Source organism: Eubalaena glacialis, chromosome 4 (assembly GCF_028564815.1).
Source record: "Eubalaena glacialis isolate mEubGla1 chromosome 4, mEubGla1.1.hap2.+ XY, whole genome shotgun sequence".
Taxonomy (NCBI): Eukaryota; Metazoa; Chordata; class Mammalia; order Artiodactyla; family Balaenidae; genus Eubalaena; species Eubalaena glacialis.
In genome coordinates this window covers 153,061,726-153,078,087 of record NC_083719.1, presented here as the reverse complement: position 1 = coordinate 153,078,087, position 16,362 = coordinate 153,061,726, and the positions used below count along the sequence as shown (strand labels likewise).

The following is a 16,362-nucleotide window of genomic DNA, read 5'->3' as shown; positions in this document are numbered from 1 at the left end:
AGCAAATAGAGGCTCAGAGAGGTGAAGCATGTTGCCTAAAGACACACAGTGGCAGCATTTGGACTCAAGCTCAGAGGACTTTGACCCTGAAGCCAGTGCTCCTGATCTCTGGGCCAGACAGTATCAGAAGGGGTTAGGCACCCCGAATTGCAGCCACCTCAGTTCCATCCCAGAGATGCCTCGGGACTTGGGCCTGCACACTTGGATGTGGAGCCATCTCGGTCTCCTCATCTAGTAATCCTCCCCGCAGGGGTTGTGGCAGAGGTGCCATAAAATGTGCCAGACATGCTTAGAGGCTCCCTGTTGCCTTGGCAGGACCCCATCCCCTCCCCTTAGGAACCCCAAGGTTATCCCTTGTGCCCTTCCTTCCTGCCAGGGGGCACTCAGTTCCCACAGTCTCGAGGGGAGCCCAGATTCCTTCCTCGGACTCTCTGTGACGTGGTGGGTGGAGCTGGAGGCGGAGGAGCAAGGCCCGGCGTTCCTGGGAGGCCTTGTGGGTGAGGGCTGCCCCGCTCAATGGCCGCATTGTTTGGCCTGGAGCTCAGAGGTGTGGAGGTTCTGGGACTCCACCTACGGGGACTGGCTGCTGAGAAGCTGGAGACATTTTTGTGTTCACTGTTGTGTTTTTTTGGGGGGGCCTTCTTTCTACAGGTCTCTGTTGAGTGACCAGAAGCCTCTGTCTTCTGCACTGATGGGGTGTCCCCATGCCCAGGAGACATTGCCTCTCAGGGTAGGGAGACCTGGGAAGGAAGGGGTGATTGCAGCACCTACCCCTCCTACCCCAAGAAGAAACAAGCCTGGAGAGGGAAAGGAGCTTGCCTGTGGCTGCACATTTCAGCAATCTTTGCATCTTAGAGTCAGACAGACCTGGGTTTATACCCTCGTTCTCTCACCTAGGAACTGAGTGGCTTTGGGGAAGCCCTTTCCCCATCAAACCTCAGTTTCCCCATCTGTAAAATAGACATAAGTATAACTGCTCACAGGAGTAAGTAAAGGAATGCCTGTAGAATGCTTAGCACTCTAAGGTATGCATTAGGCACTCAGTAATGGCAGCCATCATCTCTATTCTCTTGGGTGGCAGAAGAGGGAGGGACTGGCTTGCTTTTGTCCAGCTTTCTTTGCAGAATCAGCTGTGTTAGTCTGTGTTGGCTGTTTTGTCCTGATTTCTGGGCATCTCAAAGCCACTGAAATGTTTCATTCATATTTCTTCATTCTTCATAAATTCATTCAGTGAACACTTACTATTCACATACCAGGTCCAGGCTCTGATAATGGATGATATGAATGGACTTTTATAAATATTAACTGCTTATTTAATGATAAAGTGATGTCCATCACCTTGGACCCTCAAATGTCAATGTTGAAAATGACCTTACAGATGTTAAAAGCTTCATTTTCCAGGTAGGAAAACTGAGGCTCAAAGCAGGAAAGTGGTTCTGACAGCACTGTCACAGAAGGACAGGGGCAGATCTGGGACTATGTCCAGACCTATAGAAGAGGTTTAATTTTATTTAATTTTACTTCCAGGACTGTTGCCAACATTTATGTATTGAGCCCCTTTTGTGTACCCAGTACTCCTGCCGGCCTCAGGAAGGGCCAGGGAAAGGAGGGGACCCAGGCCCCGAGCACCGTGTGGTCTCCAGGGTATGGCTTGAGCATGCCTCAGTTGTCCCCTGCGGACGGTCGGGCTGTGGCAGTGCTGACCCATCCTGCTACTTGGCCCTGCTGCCTGTGGGCTGTACACGTTAATGTCTAAAACCCTGTGGGTGGTCCAGGCCCTCTCTTATCTGGGCTGTGACATCCTGGCTCCCTTATCTCTGGGTGAGCGAGCTCACTTGGTGTGTGTGAGCTGACCAGTGGGGCCCAGTGAGGGCTGGAGCAGGGAGACAGAGGGGCCTTTTCTTCCACCACCTGGGGGCTGTGTCTCGAGCTTGTGGCTTCCTTCTTTTTTTTTTTGAAGAGATGATGGAATCTTTTTATTTATTTATTTATTCATTTATTTTTGGCTGAGTTGGGTCTTTGTTGCTGGGCGTGGGCTTTCTCTAGTTGCGGCAAGCAGGGTCTACTCTTCGTTGCAGTGCGCGGGCTTCTCATTGCGGTGGCTTCTCTTGTTGCGGAGCACTGGCTCTAGGCGTGCGGGATTCAGTCGTTGTGGCTTGCGGGCTCTTGAGCACAGGCTCAGTAGTTGTGGCGCACGGGCTTAGTTGCTCCGCAGCATGTGGGATCTTCCCGGACCAGGGCTCGAACCCGTGTCCCCTGCATTGGCAGGCGGATTCTTAACCACTGCGTGTGGCTTCCTTCTTGAGGCACAAGGAAGGGAGGATGGGGTCACTAGGTCTCTTCCATCAGAGAGACAGAGCTGACTTGGCACCCAAATATGTCCCAGTTCAGGTCCTGGCTCTGATACTTACTATTTATGTGACCTTAATCTCTTTGAACCTCAGTTTCCTCGTATGTAAAATGGGAATAAAGTATCACCAAATACTGATAATAATTGGTAACATTTATCAAGCATTTACTTACTGTGTGCCAGGTAATGTTCTAAGTGCCAGGCATCCATTATCCTGTTTAATCCTCCCAAAAACCCCATGAGGCAGAGGCATTTTTTAGGATACCCACTTCAAATGGTGCGTGTAAGATAATCCATGCAAAGGGGCCTGGCACAGAATAAACTCTTGATTCCTGTTAAATGTCATGGGTGGGGAAACTGAGACTGACCCGGGTTAACTGACCGGGCAACTGCTTACGTCCTGAGACGGTTGAGGGTGTGGAGTGAGATTATATGGGGGAAGCAGTGCACAGGTGGTGTTTTCTGTGTGTGTTATTTAGAAGGGTGGAAATCCGCTTGGCATGGCACTGTGGGGTCAGGGTTTAGTCCTGAAGGGTTGATCAGGTAGAGAAGAGATTTTAAATTCTGGCTTTCTCAGTCCTAAGGAGTATTGAACTGATTCTTCATTTGCAACAGCTGCAAAGAAGTTTTTTATAGTAACCAGTCCCAGGGCAACTCTGAGAGGACACTGGCCTGAGAGGGAAGAGAGTACTTCTTGATTTGAGCTGTGCAGGTACAGTGCTAAATTCCCACGGCTAAAATAGTACAGGAACAGGGTAGGTGCCTAATAAATGCATGAATGAATGAATGGATGAATGATAGGAGGGGTGATGTGGCCTGCCAGGATCATGTAGCGAGACCGTGACCCTTATGCTACACCATGACAGCTGCTTAATCTAAACTGATAGGGGATCGAGGTAAACACAGGTTTCCAGTTTCCTTTGGCCTCCAGCCAGAGTGGAAAGCCAGCAGGACTGCAGGCTGTCCCCTGTCAGGCACCCTCTGAACATGTTTATGGGCTGAGGTCTCCAGGGAAACAAAGAGCTCATAAGTACAAAGGCAAAAATATTTACTATCTGGTTCCTTACAGAAAAACTTTGGTGACCCTTGATCTAGAAAATGGAGATTATTACTGTCTTCATCTTATAGAACTGTGTGAGGATTAAATGAGAGACTGTGAATAAAGGGCCTGGGACAGGGCTTGGCACATAGTGTCAGCAGTTTTCTGAGCTGAAAAGCACTTGGGTCATATTTTCAGAGCCCACGGTCTCTTGCCCTGGGAGCCTTCCCCCAGGTACTGGCAACCACTAATCTCCTTTCTGTCTCTATGAATTTGCCTATTCTGGGCATTTCATACAAATGGAATCACATAATATGTGGCCTTTTGTGTCTGACTTTTTTCACTTAGCATAATGTTTTCAAGGTTCATTCATATGTATCAGTGCTTCATTCCTTTTTATGACTGAATAATATTCCATTGTATGGATATGCCATATTTTATTCTTCCATTCATCTCTTGATGTATACTTGGGTTGTTTCCATCTTTTAGCTATTGTGAGTAATGCTGCTCTGAACATTGGTATACAAACATCTGTTTGATACTCTGCTTTTAGTTCTTTTGGGTATATACCCAGAAGTGGAATGCCAGTTGATAAGGCAATTCCATTTTTAATTTTTTTAATTCTAGTTTTAATTTTTGAGGAACTGCCGTACTCGCTTCCACAGTGGCCACACCATTTTACATACACAGGGTTCCCATTTCTGTACATCCTTGCCAACACTTGTTATTTTCTGTTTTTTTTTTTTTTTTTTAAATAGCCAGCCTAATGGGTGTAAAGTGATATCTAACTGTGGTTTTGACTTGCATTTCCCTAATTAGTAATGCTGAGCATCTTTTCATGCATTTATTGCCTATTTGTATACCTATAAATGTCTGTTCAAGTATTTTGCCCAATTTTTTTGTTTGTTATTGAGTTGAAAGAGTTCTTTATATATTCTTGATATTAGTCCCTTATCAGATATATGATTTGCAAGTAGTTTCTCCCATTCTGTGGGTTGCTTTTTCACTCTGTTGATAGTGTCCTTTGATGTCCAAAAGTTATCAAATTTGATGAAGTCCAGTTTATTTATTTTTTGTTGTTGTTGCCTGTGCTTTTGGTGTCATAACCAGGAAATCATGGCTAAATTCAATGTCATGAAGCTTTTCCCCCATTTTTTTCTTCTAAGAGTTTTGTAGTTTTACCTCTTACATTTATGTCTTTGATCCATTTTTAGTAAATTTTTGTATATGGTGTAGGGTAAGGGACCATCCTCATTCTCTTGCATATGGGTAATTCAGTTTTCCCAACAAAATTTGTTGAAAAGACTGTCCTTTTCCCATTGAATTGTCTTGACACCTTTGTTGAAAATCATTTGACTACATATGCAAGGGTTTATTTCTGGGATCTCCTTCCATTGGTCTATATGTTTTTATGCTAGTACCTCACTGTTTTGATTATTGTAGCTTTGTAGTAAGTTTGGAAATCAAGAAATGTGAGACTTCCAACTTTCTTTGAACAGTTTCTTACAACTGTTCTTTTTAAGATTGCTTTGGTTATTTGGGGTCCCTTGATATTCCATATGCCACATCTATTTTTATCCATTCATCCATTGATGGACACTTGGGTTGTTTCCATATCTTGGCAATTGTAAATATGCTACAGTGAATGTAGGGCTGCATATATTTTTACGAATTAGTGTTTCATTTCCTTTGAATAAATACCCAGAAGTGGAATTGCTGGATCATATAGTAGTTCTATTTTTAATTTTTTGAGGAGCCTCCATACTGTTTTCCACAGTGGCTGCACCAGTTTACATTCCCACCAACAGTGCATGAATGAGGGTTTCCTTTTCTTCACATCCTCACCAACTTTGTTATTTCTTGTCCTTTTGACAATAGCCATTCTGACAGGTGGAAAGTGATATCTCATTGTGGTTTTGATTTGCATTTCCCTGATTATTAGTGATGTTGCGCATCTTTTCATGTGCTTGTTGGCCATCCATATGTCTTCTTTGGAAAAATGTTTATTCAGATCCTCTGCCCGTTTTTTAATCAGGTTGTTTGGTTTTTTTGTCATTGAGTTGTATGACTTCTTTATATATTTTGAATATTAACCCCTTATTGGATATATGGTTTGCAAATATCTTCTCCCATTCAGTAGATTGCCTTTTTATTTTGTTGATGGTTTCCTTTGCTGTGCAGTTGCTTTATAGTTTGATGTAGTTCCATTTGTTTATTTTTGCTTTTGTTGCCATTACCTTTGGAGTCAGATCAAAAAAATATATTGCTAAGACTAGTGTCAACACCGATGTCCACCTGTGTTTTCTCCTACGAGGTTTATGGTTTCTGGTCTAACATTCAAGTCTTTAATCTATTTTGAGTTGATTTTTGTGTACGGTGTAAGATAGTGGGTTCAGTTTCATTCTTTTGCATGTAGCTATCTAGTTCTCCCAACACCATTTATTGAAGAGACCATCCTTTCCCCATTGTGTATTCTTGCCTCCTTTGTTGTATATTAATTGGCCATAATATATATGGGTTCATTTCTGGGCTCTCTATTCTGTTCCACTGATTTGTATGTCTGTTTTTATGCTGATACCAAACTGTTTTGATTAGTATAGCTTTTGTAATATAGTTTGAAATCAGGAAGTATAATGCCTCCAGCTTTGTTCTTTCTCAAGATTGTTTTGGCTATTTGGGATCTTTTGTGGAGTGGATATGTTGTTAATTGTCTTGGATATGTATCTAGGAGGGGAATTGTATGGATCGTATTGTAATGCCATGTTTAACATTTTAAACTGTTAACATTTAGACGGTTTTCCAAAGTGCCTGCATCATTTTACTTTCCTACTGTCGGTGTATGAGGGCTCCTATTTGTCCATATTCTTGTCAACACTTACCATTGTCCATCTTTGTGATTCTAGGCATCCTAGCAGGCATGAAGTGGTATCTCATTGTGGCTTTGATTAACCTTTCCCTAATGACCAGTGAGAGTGAGCATCTTTTCATGTGCTTATTGGCCATTTCTATATCTTTTTTGGAGAAACATCTATTCAAATCCTTTACCTATTTTTGAATAGGGTTATTTGTCCTTTTATTGTTTTATTTTAAGAATTCTTTATATATTCTGGATACTAGCCTGTTGTCAAATATATGATGTGCAGGCATTTTTCCCATTCTGTGGGTTGTCTTTTCACTCTTTTGATAGTGTCCATTGATGCACAGAAGCTTTTAGTGTTGATGAAGTCCAGTGTATCTGTTTTTTCTTTTATTGCTTGTGCTTTTGGTGTCACTTCTACCCACCTGATCTTCATCATGCCCCTTGATACACACACACTCAAAGGCCCTCAAATCTTTTTTTTAAAGATGGGAGGGTATTTAAATAATTATATTTATACTTATTTTTAAAAAAATACTCATTGAAATACTCCTCTGTTTCAATCTGACCATCTCTAATAAGGCAAATCCCTAAAGCCTCTTTGCCAATACCCAGGGCTTCTCAAACCATCATTTGGTAAAGGCTCACCAGGACGATCTTACATCCTCCCCAAGCCCCTAGCTCCTTGGTTAGAGGCAAGAAGTAAAAGAAACACTGATGATGAAGTTCAGGTTAATTAAGGAACATAAAAGAAATGGTAATTCCGCCAGTTTGTCCCCAAGATTTCTGTACCACCATCTTACATTATGTTTTTGCTAGGCGGAGGAGAGATGTGACTCCAGGGTCCAGACCTCTTGCTCTTTTGCAAATTCCTATAGAGCAGTGGTTCTTAAAGTATAATCGGGGGGAGAAGCAGCAGCATCCCTGGGGCATTTGTTCAAAATACAGATTCTTGGACCCTCCCCCAGACCTACTGAATCAGAAACTCTGGGGTTGGGCCCGATTATCTGTGTTTTATCAAGCTCTCCAGCTCCAAGCTGGGTTAACCACTGTGGCCACAAGTTCTGGGTAATTATAGTCATGATGTGCCTGCACCATTCACCTCTGTCTGCGTCTGCCTCTGCCTGTGGTCTTAGGGCAGGGACCTGTGTGAATCGTCCTGGGTCCCCAGGCTTGTCATAGACTAGGAGCTCAGGTAGTGTTTATTGATCAAATGCTTCTTTCGTGGCCCCTGCTTTGCCTAGCAATGTGAGCCCTTTGGTAGACTCTCAGTTGATAGTTGTTGATGAGTTAAGCTGATCACAAACCTCCCTTCACCAGATCCCGGGAAAAACCTGGGTCACAAGCTGCTTGCTGCCCTCTCGAGGAAGAGTGATGGATGAGCCTCTGATGGGTTCTAGGAGTCGGTCCTTGGTACTGGGAGCTGTTGGATTTTGGGCTTGGTGAGGGCTTAGAGGCCATCAGCTTTGTACCCAGGAACCCTGGATCCTGAGGAGCCTCCTTTCATCACAGGATGCTCTGGGCATGGTCCTGCTGGGGCCTTCATCGTGGATGGGCACAACCCCATCCCCCTCCAGATGAATAGATGCGTCTATAGCCATGGGTGATTTTAGGCCAGTACTTTCCATTAAAAAAAAGAGTACTTCTAATATAAAATTTTATATTACATATTAGTTGAATAAAATATGGAAAATACATGAAAGTACAGAACACCGGTAATCCTTCTGTGGGTATTGATGTATGTTTCTATTCTCTTTTCTAAGCAGGCATATTTAGTAATTTCCTAAGGCATCAAGATGATTATTTTCTTTTTATTTATTGTTTTTATTGCATTTATTGAGATTATTATTTTATTAATTAAACCTCATGCGTTTCTGTAAAAGCCCTGAGAATTTTATTATATAAGCCCCCTGTGACTCTACCACTGACAAGCTGAAAGGTAAAGTGTTATCCATGTAATGGAACCCAGTGAGAACCATGTCATGAAAGGGACTTTTTTTTTTCTTTTGGCATCACATAAAAGGCATCAAGACGTGAAGCTTTTTAAACCAAAAGGACAAAAAAAAAGCAACTTTAAAAAAAAAAGAAGAAAAATCAAACTTTATTTTGCCACATGTGAGAGTACAGTTGGGCAGAATTACAAAAAGTTAATTAATGGAACATCACTCTGATTAACTCTGAACAAGGACTGCTGTTTCAAAAAAAACTTCACAGTTTGAAGTGTGGGTTACAGCAGTGGTCCCCAACCTTTTTGGCACCAGGGACCAGTTTCGTGGAAGACGATTTTTCCATGGACCGGGGTGGTGGGGTGGGAAGGTTTTGGGATGATTCAAGCACATTACATTTTTTGTGCCTTTATTTCTGTTATTATATCAGCTGTACCTCACATCATCAGGCATTAGATCCCAGGGGTAGGGGACGCCTGTGTTACAGGGCAGTCATCTCCTAAAGATACTTCCTCGGGGTCCATATGCAAATTGTGAAGTATTATAGGTTTAATCCTGGCATAGAATGAAAAGTCGGTACATTTATTCATGGGAATAAAACCAAAGCTAAGCTCAGAGCTTCCCAGCAGCCAAGGCAAAATAATAATAATAATAAGTAAAAAAATACGGGAAGGGCAAGGGGTCATGGAGCTCTCGAATTGCAGAAGAGGAAGCAAACCAGAATGGCACAATGCTCAAGCTTTCCTAGTGCTGGCCTGGGAGAGGAGGGGTCATGGGGGACCTTGAGTAAGGATGTTGTGTAAGGGACAGTTTCACTGAAAGATGCAGGAACTGCCTGGGTTTGACCACTTCTCATACTGACTTTTGATACTGGCAACGGGTGTGTTGATGAACTGTAGTTCTGGGAAGGCATATTTTTGTAGGAAGCCTAAATAACATGGTCTAAGTGTGACACTTTCTAGTGATTTCCTTTGCTAGATTCGACAAGTGCATATTAGTTGGTGTGGCTTTTGTGTTGAGCATGTCATTGACTGTCTTGATGATGTTGGAGGGAGAGAAGATTAGTGCCATTTTACAGACGAAGAAATTGAGGCTCAGGGACATTAAGTGGCTTACCCAGGGTCACATAGCTAATTAAGAGGCACTACCACCTTTTTTTTTTTTAACATCTTTATTGCAGTATAATTGTTTTACAATGGTGTGTTAGTTTCTGCTTTATAACAAAGTGAATCAGTTATACATATACATATGTTCCCATATCTCTTCCCTCTTGCATCTCCCTCCCTCCCACCCTCCCTATCCCACCCCTCTAGGTGGTCACAAAGCACAGAGCTGATCTCCCTGTGCTATGCGGCTGCTTCCCACTAGCTATCTATTTTACGTTTGGTAGTGTATATATGTCCATGCCACTCTCTCACTTTGTCACAGCTTACCCTTCCCCCTCCCCATATCCTCAAGTCCATTCTCTAGTAGATCTGTGTCTTTATTCCCATCTGAGGCACTACGACCTTTTCCTCTTCAGCTGCCCCCTGTTAGAGAAGGGAGTGGCTGAGCCTGTCCTGTGTCTGCTGTGTGTGAGGCTCAGGCTTGTTGCTTTATAAATACCACCTCATCCAATCATTACAGTAGTTCTGGGGGCATCCATAGTATTATCCCATTTTGCAGAGAGGTAGGTCATTGCCAAGGCCGCACAGATAGTAGCGGGTGAAGAGCAGGGGTTCCTAACCTGGGTTTGGTGGTGGGACTTCAGGGCGTGCAAGAAGTCAGTGGAATTGCACACAAACATTTGTATGTATTTGCATTTTTCTGTGTGAGAGGAGAGAGGGTGGCTTTCATGGGGTCTCAAAGGACAACACGAAAACCAAAAAAGCCTGAACCTCTGAGCTCAAGGAAGGAATCATAGGAATAGCTCATACTGACTGAGCCTCACCCGTTGCCCGGCAAGGCCCAGATGACTTTGTCACTCCTGTGGGGTTTGGGCGTGTATCCCACCATCTTACAGGCCACTTAACTAGTAAGTGGCCTTGCTTGGTGACTAAATTTGGCTTCTTTTCCGCCACTGCCTCTTGTAGCTGGGTTTTTTCTAGCAATTAACAGGATTTGGGGTTCTCTTTTGTGGAGCTGAGGATTATTAAAAGGCAGAATGATACACTGAGCTTCGAGAGGTCAATGCCTGTGTCCAGGTCACCCTGACTGCTGGGAACAAGCCTGGTTGGTTGGTCGTTGGTTAAATGAACAAATGAATGAGTGAGTGAGTGGGAGAAAGAAGTACCACTTCCTCGTGTTCTGGGTTGCAGGACATTAATCCATCTCTGATGACTTTTATTTAGGACGACAGTCACCAAAGTGGTAGAGAGGTAGTCTGGGGGAGCTGGGGTCAGGCCTGATGTTCCGATGGCCAGGCAGGACCAGAGTGACTGTAGGAGCGTCAGAGGCCAGGTCTTTCCTCCCTGGCAGGTGGTGGTGTGTGAGTGGGTGGGTGCCCCCTTGCATCACTCCCTCCCATGGCGAGTAGCCTTGCACCGCGTGTGGCAGGCCTGTCTGCTGTCCTGGGCTGGGAGGGCGGTGCAGTCTTGCTACCCCTGGTCCCAGTATCTCTGGTGTCCCTGGCCCAGCTTAAAGCCCCCTGCTTGACCTCCTTTGGTTTCTTGCCCCCAGGGGTGTCCTTTCCCCTAAATATACTCAGAGCTGGGGCCCAGCTAAGAGGAATAGCATAGCAGCCCCATCTTACAGCTGAGAAAACGGGCTCACACGATTGAAGTGACTTGCCCAAGGTCACAACTAGTGAGCCGTGGACTTGAGACTTGGGGCCAGCCATGCATCACCACATCCTCATATTTACATTGCCAGGAAGCCTCTGAAAGGTCGGCCACAAGCTTAGAGGCCTCATCGAAACTTTAAGGCTATTTCTCCGTCCTCTGGCTGGAGAGCTGGCTCTGGCCCAGCTGGGTCATGGCTGAGGTTTTCTTTTCTATTTAGAGCGACGAGCCTTCTTCACCGCCCTGCAGGCACTGTGTCTGCCTCTGCTGAGCTTGGTTGGAGGGACTTTACAACAAGCAGGGGCCGGGAGCCCAGGGCTGGAGGAGATGCTGGGAGTGCCTTAAATTTTGTGTCACTTTCTGCCTTCCCCATCCACCTCTATCCGCACTTTAAAAAACAGAGAAAGCATCTTCTCATATATGATAGGAGCCCAGAGTGGGGCAGGAAGTGTGACGATGGGAGTGGACCAGAGAGGGAGGGCCTGTGTCAATACCCACGGCACTTTTTACTCTAATTGCCCTTTTCCATCTGCCACGCTGGGCTGGGAGCCTCTTGAAGGCCTAGATCTGGTGGTTCTCCCAGGCGCCTGCTCATCGTTACTTTGCCTTGTATTTTCTGCAGATCATGATCGAGTTCTGTCCTGGGGGAGCTGTGGACGCCATCATGCTGGGTGAGTTTTTTGCTTTTTGTTTTTTTTCTTGGCGCGGCATGCGGGATCTTAGTTCCCCGACCAGGGATCAAACCTGTGCCCCCTACAGTAGAAGCATGGAGTCCTAACCACTGGCCCGCCAGGGAAGCCCCCTGGGTGAGTCTTCCTTGATGCAGTGCAGTGGTGCTGGGGTTGGCGCTGCTTAGGACTGGTGTCCGTCACTCCTCCGCCCCAGTAATGCCCATGGCCTGTTTGAGTACCTCCCCACTCTGTCCCCTTTTGGGAGCAGGGGCTGGGTTACTGGAGAGGATGCAGGACACTTGGAAGACCAACACTTCCCGTTCAAAAAGCCACATGACCTTGAGCGGGTCATTCGCTCCCTCAAGCCCTCAGCATAAGACAGGTGTGGTGCCCCCTTGCCGGACCCCACAGTACTCTTAGGAGGTGAAAATGAGACACCTGAGGGAGGTTCTTTGTAAAGTGGGGATCCCTACCCATTCTATAAGAGCTCAGTGGGGAAATTGTTGTTCTAGGCAAGCTTGAGCAGTAACAAAAAATATATGTTAGTAATCACCTCTATTTTTTGAATGGCCACTATATGCCAGAGATTATGGTAGCTGCTTTCATGTATATTATCCTCATGTATAAAATCAGAAAGAGCATCTCTGTTTTATTGACCAGACTGATGCTTAGAGAGGTTAAAGAGCTCGCCCAGAGTCACACAGCAGAGCTGAGATGTGAACCCAGGTCTGGGAGATGCTGTTCCTAACTGCTGCCTGCCCTGCATTATCCTTTGCTTTTGCCACCCTGGTGAGCAGTGAGTGAGGAGAGGTTGAGAGTCTTGGGCCCAGAAGGTTGAATAACATGTCCAGGATTCTAGGGCAGTTCGGGAGAGGAGAGGCCCTCAGTATAATGTAGCACCATTCAGCCACATTTTTATTGTGAAGAGGGTGTTTTCCCCCTCAGTTTATCTCAGGAATGTCTTAAATTTATGGCAGCCCTTTCCCATCCTGAGCTATAGAATGCTGGCCTTCCTTGCAGAGCCTCTTGCCACTCCCAGAGTTCCCAGGTGGGTAAATGACCGTGGGGAACAGGATACGGGCACTTGTGATATGGCCCTTGGGTGTGCCTTCTCCCAGCAGAGATTGCCTTTGAAGATTTTCATTGTTCTGGGTAGAATCTGACAACATAAAAATGGTGATCTTGTATGAGTTGAGATGCTCTAGGTTATAAGGGCTATTCAAACTGGTTTAGGAAAAAAAAAAAAGGTGGGGGATGTGGGAGGGGGAATTTATTTGCACTAATGACTGAAAAGTTTAAGGGTGTCAGCCTTCAGGCACAACTTGAGCTAGGGGTTTTAAAAACATTGTTGTAAGAACTTGGTTTCCTTCTCCAACTCTTGGCCCTACTTTCCTCTGTGTTGGCCCCACTCTCATGCTGATTTTCTGTTCTTGGTGACAAGATGGCTGTGGGAGCTCCAGCCATCACATCAGAATTCCAAATAGCAGGATAGAAGAAGGAAGGGTAGGACAGATCCACAAAAACACATCCCACTGCCACTCTTTTAAGTAGACATCACAGAAGCCCCACATGACACCTCCATTTTCATCTCACTGGCTAGAAGATAGTAACACGTAGCTGTAAGGGAGGCTGAGAAATGTGGTCTTCTGGCTGGTTGGCATATGTTTGGATATTTAAAAAAGAGGGGAGAATGGGAACCAACTAGCAGCCTACCTCTCCCAGTTTGCCGCTTAGCTGAATGAAACCTCGGGGAGGATATCAGAGAGGGAAGAGGCATTGATGAGTCCCAGGTCCTTGAGCTCATTCACAGCTGGGACGTCACCCCAGGCTATTGCTCAGCCAGCAGGCAAACTCACCCTGGGCTCTCTGTCTCACTTCTCCTGGTGGAACCGACTGCTCCAGCCTCAAGTGGTTTGCTCCTTTTTGGTGGCAGCAGTCAAAGGAAAAGTGCCATCACCATTTTAGAAATCAAGGTGGGAGAAGAGAAGCTGGGACAAGGAGAGCCAGGTTCTGGCTGCAGCTCTGTGGTCAGGGGTTGACTCTCCCGCAGATGCCCGCCCTGCTCAGAGGGGCTTTCTGCCCTAGGTTGTCTCCCATCGCCTTGCAGAGTTGTGCAAAGTGATGAGCCTGGGCTTGGGGTCCAGGCTTCCTGAGGTCCATCCCAGGTTCCTTGGCTTGGTAGCTGGGGTGCTGGGCTGTCTCCTTTACGGCATGGGAAGAACATGCACGTGGCACATCACCACATGGCCATCTTAGTTTGTTCTGATCCTGTTGGCCACGCCTTGCTAGCTGCTAAACATTTTGGCTCTCAGCCCTCCTGAAGAACAGTAGGGTGAGGGGCGGGTCTGGATGTGGTTTCAAAGGGGACTTAGACTCATCTGCAGTGTTGCAGCTTCTTTTACTAAGAAGAAAGTATTCATGTATTGCTGTGTAATCAAAAATTCATCTTAAAATTTATCATACTGTGTGATTCCAATTATATGCCTTTCTAGAAAAAGATGAAACTATAGGGACAGGAATCAAATTAGTGATTGCTTTGGGGCTGGAATGGGGGTGAAAGGGGCACAGGGGAAATTTGGGGAGTGATGGAAATATGTATTCTATTAATAAATTGTGGTGCTGTTTTTGTGACTGCATACATTTGCCAAAGTTCATAGAACTCTATACCCAAAAAAGGTGAATATTACTGTATGTAAATTATATCTCAATAAACTGGACTTTAAAAATGTGTCTTATCTATCTACCTCACTGGATTATTGTAAAGATTAAATGAAATAATATACCCAAGTCCTTATCCCTGTGCCTAGTGCATTGTAAAGGCTCCAAAAATGGTGGCGTTGAGATCATGATCATCACATCATCACTTTGATTTTTCCTGTTTCATTTATGTAAGTAAATCAGACATGAGCCAGACTCATTTTTGACATTTAAAAGATTTGCTGCAGATAATCTGACATAATCTCAGGACCAGCATAACAGCGATCACCTTTTATTGACTATACTCCATGCTGAGAAGTTAACATGCTTTATCGCTGGAACCCTGCCTACATCTATCATCATACTCCCATTTTACAGACCAGGAAATGAAGATGCAGGGAGATAGAGCGACTTGCCAGAAACCACACAGCCAGTAAGAGGCAGCGCTGGGTTCAGGCGCAGTCTGTGTGGCCCTGAAGTCCCCTCAGGCTCTGAGCCTAGACCCCTGCTGGGGGAAGCGCAGGGGTTAAGGATGAGCAGTTGGGAAGGGGAGCAGTTGTGGACCCAGAGAGAGGGACCTCTGGTCCAGGAGCCCTGCTTTGGGGCCGGGCTTCCCAGGACAGTGCAGTTGGCGCCTCCACCCTGGCCCTGGCCCTGGGAAGTCAGAAGGGAGAGTGCCGCTGCAGCCAGAGGGAGGCCTCAATGCAGTGCTCTGGCCCACCCGCCTGGGAGCCTGCAGCCTGAAGGCCCAGCAGGCAGGGCTGTGAGGCTCACCTCAGCACAGGGAGCTTGGGTGGCAGCAAAAACTCAATAATCACGGTGACCAGCGGGGCAGAGAGCAGGGCATGTCATCCTTGACTCTTCTCGCACCCCTCCTCCCCACTGCACCCACTTGGTCCCACACTCTGTCATTCCCCCCTCCCCGACCCAGGTCAGGGATCCTTCCTCTTCAAAGCGTTGGCCACCTTCTAGCCCTCCTGGACCACGGTGTGGCCCCCAGCCAAGCCCCCTGCCCACTCTTGTTCCCTGCAAGCTCTTCACTCGCTGCACCAGGAGGAATTTTTTAAACGCAAAACTCAGGTTGTATCTCTGTCCCGCTCAGAGCCTCTCCAAGACTGCCCATTGCATTTCAAAGAAAATGCAGCCTCCATAGCTCCTGCCAATGTCCGACCTCCACTTAACTTTCCCCGCCAGCCAAGCGGGGTCCTTTGCTAATGCTGTGGAATACTCTTCTTTGCGCTCCTCACCTGCTCAGAAAAGAAGGCCCTGCCGTCTCTCAGTGGACGCTGGGTTGTATATAGTGGGTGTGTGTGTGTCTGTGTGTGCGTGTGTGCGCGCATGCACGGCCCCAACTAGCACACAAGAGGCTTTTGGTGACGGCCCCTCACCTTCCCCATCTCTGGCACCACCGCCACCGGCCAGTTAACATTTTTCAACACCAGCTCATGTCACCTCCAGGCCTTCGCTTTGGCTGGTTCTTTGACCTGGAATGCCCTGCCCCACTTTTCTCCTCTCAAACACCTGTTCTTCCTTCAAGACACAGCTCGAATGCCCTTTCCTCTGGGGAGCTTCCCGATTCCCCAGGCAAAAGGGGTTGCTGCCTGTCCTGCCCTCCCATGCCCCCCAACCCCCCTGTGTTCCAAAATTTGCTTATCATTTCCATGCCCTTCTCTGTGTCCCCACACCCAGCATGGAGCCTGACACTCAGTGCCCGCTCACAGAATAGGTCTCTGCCCCTCGGAAAGGTTGTGTTTGCAAACCTGAGCTCTGAAGCCAGGCTGGCTGTTTTTAATCTCAGATCTGTGACTCCCTACTGTGTGACCTTGAGCAAGTGACTTGACCTCTCTGAGCCTCAGTTTCCTAACCTGTGAAATGGCGGAACAATTGTGCCTGCTCCATAGGGTTACTGTGAGGACGAAGCAGGTACCATGTGAAGTGCTTAGAAGTGAACCTGGTATACAGTAAGTACTCAACCACATTGGCGGCTTATGTATTTCTTGTACCTGGCAGGGGCCTGACATGGAGTTGCCTGCATTGAGCACT

General features: G+C 46.2%; 1 protein-coding gene across 1 annotated transcript in view; it reads left to right on the top strand.

The window, feature by feature from the left end:
* STK10 (serine/threonine kinase 10) overlaps window positions 1–16,362 on the top strand; it is a 117,531-nt gene that overhangs the window by 39,709 nt on the left and 61,460 nt on the right. The window contains exon 3 of the mRNA XM_061189932.1: window positions 11,574–11,622. Coding sequence (XP_061045915.1) covers window positions 11,574–11,622 — 49 coding nt within the window. The remainder of the gene's footprint in view (window positions 1–11,573; window positions 11,623–16,362) is intronic.